At 43.1% G+C, this 5,683-nt stretch overlaps 1 protein-coding gene across 2 annotated transcripts; it reads left to right on the plus strand.

Moving 5' to 3' along the window:
• Positions 1-1,112: 1,112 nt before the first annotated feature.
• xbp1 (X-box binding protein 1) lies at positions 1,113-4,393 on the plus strand. 2 transcript variants are annotated; one of them, XM_084320977.1, is made up of 5 exons: positions 1,113-1,470; positions 1,941-2,037; positions 2,141-2,257; positions 2,428-2,597; positions 3,330-3,647. In XM_084320977.1, the coding sequence occupies exons 1-5, from the start codon at positions 1,235-1,237 to the stop codon at positions 3,505-3,507; spliced, it is 798 nt and encodes a 265-aa protein (XP_084177103.1). In that variant the 5' UTR covers positions 1,113-1,234; the 3' UTR covers positions 3,508-3,647. The 2 variants fall into 2 exon arrangements, with proteins under 2 accessions (XP_084177103.1, XP_084177104.1); XM_084320978.1 differs by lacking the exons at positions 1,113-1,470; positions 1,941-2,037; positions 2,141-2,257 and having other exon boundaries at positions 3,330-4,393.
• The last annotated feature ends 1,290 nt before the right edge of the window (positions 4,394-5,683 follow it).

Consider the following 5,683-nt stretch of genomic DNA (forward strand, 5'->3'; position numbering starts at 1 on the left):
TGAGTTTGCTCCTTATCTGAAAAACAGTGATTTACTACTGATACTTGTAAACAAATAAAACATGAGCAATTATGTTGCATTTTGATGTGCCTTTAGACATTTTATTGCAATGGCATTCCCTATTATTTTATGAAGATGTGGATTTTATATTTGCCTTGGCCTATATAGTAAAACTGAATAAAGGGTTACAAGATAAACAACACAAAAGAACAGGAATACATTGAAATTATTTTACACACTATCAAGTTATCAACAAACAGCATGAGACTTGGTGAGGCTAAAACCATCAGTCTACAAGTTGTACAGCATGTACAACATCAAATCTCTTCTCTGTATCAACAGGAAATGTTTCGGGGAAATACAGCAGAGTAGTACAGATTGTTTTGGTGGTCTGAACCCACACAGATGTACGTATAGATTCCAATGCCCAACCCACAGCTGTGAACCATGAGGAAGAGGATTCCATACACATCTGGGAAAACCACAGTCAGTATTCCACTTCCAGGATAATTAGCAACAATTTATATTAAATTCATTGGCAGAACATTTATTTCAGTGTGTAAACCCAGTCTAGTTTAGTGTGGGTCTACCAAAGGTCAATCTGATGCAACTCCTTGCAATAGTTCTATGTTTTGTAAACAGCAGTCAACTGTGCCAACTAGAGAGCAGTTACTACTCCATCACCTTGTCATACCAGACCCAATGCGTTTGATGTTGATGCATAGCTAATATATATATAGAATAGACCAGAATAGAATAGAATTGTGTCAAGTTGGGATGAATATAGGTTAGAAATAAATAAAACAACAACACATTGATGATTTACAAACATAAACTGGCAACAAATTAAACTAGACAGAAGGAATAGAACACCCCCGGCCCCGTGATTTTCTAATGAAGTTAGTTGGGGAAATATTATTGATGCCAAGAGTGTCGGCTAGACGGGAAATCACGCCCACCGGGAACCAAGGTTTACTGCGCTTGTAGGGTGCAACTTAAATGCAAATTACATCTGTCTTCTGGCCAATCAGACGCTGCGAATCGGTTGCATCATAACCTCTAGGAACCTATCAGATTTCACCACGACAGTAGAAAACGATCGTAAGCGAAACTCCCCTTTCAATAGTTGAAAACTGACGAGGATAGAAAGGGCAGAGAAATCTTAGGTTTCTTTGAAAATAAACGAAAATACCCTATATTTCTAAATTATAATTGGTCCAACAGGATTTACAACATGGTCGTGATAGCAGCGGGGACAGGCGGCACACACAAGGTGCTCCTGATATCTGGGAAACATGATGGTTCATCCGGCGCGACGCAGGGAAGCTTCAGTCGGTCCATTTCAGTGGTTTTGCCGTCGTCTGCAAACCAAGCGTCTTCGGATTCCGACTCTAATTCATCTGCGGGACCCCCTATGCGAAAAAGACAGCGGCTCACACATTTGAGTCCAGACGAAAAGGCACTTCGCAGGTTGGTTTCATATGTTGTTCATTGACTTGGGCTACTTATTTTTTCTTCCTGTAACTAACGTTGTATAAAGCTTAATGACTAGCCTGAACGGGGATACATACGCCCAAAGGTATTGATCCCTTTACCACTGCCTCCTATAAGCGCACATATATATGGGGGGTGGATAAAATGTCTTGCCGACTAATTTTAGCCGCCCCCTATGTGCGTTACAGTAGCCAACCTAAAATTGATGGTGCAATGACATATTTAAAGGTCTAGAAGATTAGTATTACAGTTGAAAGTTGAACAAGGCTGTGAAACGGTCCGCCTGGACCCACCCAGTTTACATTATGGAGCAGGACGCGCATCCCGGTCTGCCTGCGTGGCAAGAATATGGCCGGTGATTGCACAATGCCACAGCCACATCTTCTCATCGGCTCTTCACCATGCAATTGGAATGTTTCAAATGCCTGTTTTGTCTGTTCCTCCAGGAAACTAAAGAATAGAGTGGCAGCTCAGACCGCCAGAGACAGAAAAAAGGCCAAAATGGGGGAGCTGGAACAGCAAGTCCTTGAGTTGGAGCTAGAGGTACATTGATTTGTCTCATTTTGATCATCCTTAAATTATTGAATGTAATTTCAACAGTTGCCAATAAAGCAGTTAAAAATATCATGTCACCCCTCCCCCTCAGAACCAACAACTTCATGTTGAAAACCGGCTGTTGAGAGAAAAGAGCAGCGGCCTTTTGACAGAGAATGAGGAACTGAGACAGAGACTTGGGTTGGATACCCTTGAGTCCACAGAGAAGGTAAGAGGATTTGATTGAATACAGAAGATGAATGGGGGGGGGGGGGGGGGGGGGGGGGGGGGGGGGTTGTAAACTAGTGTGCTGAATTAATTATAGCCACCTGGTCAGTCAGGGAATCCTTTGTGTGCTGGATAACTTAATCTTGTCTTTTGATGACCTTTCCCCCTCAGGTTCAGGTGGTGTTATCGTCCAGCGGGAATGACGCAGGTTTGGGAGTCGGGTCTTCTGAGTCCGCAGCACTCAGGCAACGTGTGCCTCTGCAGCAGGTACAGGCCCAGCAGTTCCAAAATCTGAAGACTTCCCAATGGATACAGACAGTACTGACACTACAGACAATGAGGTAAGCTACTGAGGTTGAAATGGAACATTTTAACGGGTGAACTGTTTTTCTCTCCAGGGCTAATTGGTGATCAACTCTCATCCCCTAAGTCTTAAAGAGTCGGGTCAGGGTTTACTAAGGCCTAACAAAAATAATGGTTGGTTTCAGGTTGCCGACCGACCCTGCCGATTTAGGTGCGACCCAATATATTTTATGAGTTTAAAAAAAAAATTATATATTAAAAAAAAAAACATTTTTTTTTTTTTTTTTTTTTTTTTTTTAAGAATAAAGTTTCATAGAAATCTTAGTCAAACATTTAGTATTATGGATATTAAACATGCTGGCAGAGTACATGCATCCATGTTGTTGTGAACATTTTAACCCTTTCACTGCCACACGACAGCCGGTTAACCCTTTCACTGTGACAATACAGAAGGTTAGCCCTTTACTATCACACAACCGACGGCGATGCTCCATCATTAGCATCATTAGCTCCGCATCCGCGGAGCTAATGATGCTAATGATGGAGCATCGCCGTCGGTTGTGTGATAGTAAAGGGCTAACCTTCTGTCGTGTGGCAGTGAAAGGGTTAATTAAATAAAGAAATTCCCTATCCATAGTCGCCGTGGGAAAGAATAAAATAAAAATAAATTCCCTACCTACCCATGGCCAAACTGACAACCAACCTGAAACCAACTATTATTTTTGTTAGGCCTTAGCTAATCCCACTCCTTGTTTCTCTTCTCCCTGCAGTCTGATCTGTTGCTGGGCCTTCTGGACATCCTTGACCCAGAGCTGTTCCTCAAGTCTTGTGAGCAGGAGTGCGAGGAGCCGCAGGTGCTGCTGGTCGGAGGGGGGGACGCACTACCTGCCACCTCACCTGCACCTCTGGGGCCCCCACCAGTTAAGCTGGAGGCCCTTAATGAACTGATCCACTTGGACCACATCTACACCAAGCCCGTGGAGGTGGTGTGTGTCGAGCAGTGCGACGACGGCGGCGACATGGAGAGCGGTGCGGAGGTGAAGATTGAGGAGGCGGCGGCCTTCCCGGTCGACGAGGTGGAGGTTGAGGCGGAGATCGTCATCGTGAAAGATGAGCCAGAGGAAGTGGTCATCCCCGCGGTCAGTCAGGTGGACGACTTCCTCTCGGTGACCTCTTCCCCGACCCTCAGCGGCCTGGACAAGGAAGCCTACCTGGCGGACGCCTACAGTGACTCCGGATATGAACGGTCCCCTTCTCCTTTCAGCAACATGGCCTCTCCGCTGTGTCCAGAGAGCTCCTGGGACGACATGTTCGCTAACGAACTCTTCCCCCAGCTTATCAGTGTCTGAACCAATCCATTCGCCCCAATAATTTATCCATATATAGTCTATACCAGCTAGTGTAGTTTTAAGAAACTACAGACCAACACACAATGCTTCACATTGACATAAGAGAACCAATGAACCCTCGACTTCAGACTAAAGTTAAGCACATAATCTCCTTTATTACAGCAGGTCTGTACCATGGGTGATGTTGCAGTGACTTGTGGGGAGATGAGAGTTCTTGACAGCTAATTTGGTTTTAAGATTGCTTAAAAATCTTTCACTCACTGTTCAAAAATGAAATGTGGGTGAAATCCCAGTATTTCTGTAAATTATACTGCGAAACTATATGGGGGATGGGGACCGAACATTTAAATAAGACAAATTGTATTTATTTGTGTATTCTGCTTCGGAGTCTTTGTACGTTATCTGTTTGCATGTATAAATGCATTTAATTTTGTTGAGCGCTCTCCTTGTAGTCTAATTACTGCATTAAAAACTTTTGCATTGCATTTTTTCTGTCATTGTTTGCCATTTTATACAAGGAAGATGTATTATTGCTCTGAGGTTGTGGTAGATGATACATACTTAGACTAGTGTAGTGGACCTTGGACAGGATTTATTATGTACATGGATTTTTTTGAGAACGGCATATACATGAGGTAGTACACTGAAATGTTTTTTTAGTAATTGTCATCTGCATATTGATCAGACTACTGAAAGTGAATGGGTTGATAAAGAGGTAATTGCTAAGATTGGCACAATCGTGACCACTGAATGTGCAGAGTGGCAGTTCAAAGACCACCTGTTTTTAATGATGTAACTAGAAGGACATGGATGTAGACATTTTCACAAAGTATGCAGGTCACTTACTTTTTGAATGCTCCATTATCCTGTGGTTTATTGTAGATATAAATCTTTGAGGAATGCGCTTGTGTAAATGGAACATTTTCAACATCTAATCTTGCATGAGTCTACTTTTATCACCTTTGAGTCTTCCCACATGTTAGGGGTCTATCTTCTCCCAGGGGTGATAAAACAAATTGCACAAGTGGCAGAACTGTGAATTATTACAAATCTATCAGAACATACGCCTTTCAACACTACTTCAACCCAGTCTCGCACTAGGGGTCAAAGGTCGACCAGATAATGAGAACGACATATGTCGCACATGTACTGCAATGTTTATATTCCCTACCTTACTCACGAGAGTACACACGCGTGCGCACCCAGCGACATGCACACTTTTCTGGGAAAAAAAGGAACAGCTTGCATGTGTTGCATAACTTCTAAGGTAACGGGGAGGCTCCTGGGAGACTAATCTGAGACATTGCTCTGGCCTCTAACTTCCTATTGGAAATGGGTCAGTGTTGGTATTGTTGTCTTTTTGGCCCTGGGTGTGAGAAGAGCTCGAGAGGTGAAAAGGAACACTTTTTTTTCTTCAGCCATCCAATCTCATCATACTGGGCTTTCATTCAACAAGCCCCCCCCTTTAAGCTCCTGAGGCTGTTAATGGTACGACCCACCCTTTAAGTTCCTGAGGCTGTTAACGGTACGACCCACCCTTTTTAGCTCCTGAGGCTGTTAATGGTATGACCCCTTTCTTTGTTTGTTATTTAACACACTTTTTTTTAACAAACTCCCAAGGTGCCTATTATAGTAGGCCTCAAACTGATTAGATCAGTTTATTTTTTATTTTTATGCCCCTTGATGTAATTTATCCTGCCCCCAGCCCGGCTCTCCATATCAATTTGTTTGGTCTCCTCTTTGTTGATTGGAATACTTTGTGTTTGTCACATTTA

Source organism: Notolepis coatsorum (genome assembly GCF_963971535.1).
Source record: "Notolepis coatsorum genome assembly, chromosome: 1".
In the NCBI taxonomy this organism is placed as follows: Eukaryota; Metazoa; Chordata; class Actinopteri; order Aulopiformes; family Paralepididae; genus Notolepis; species Notolepis coatsorum.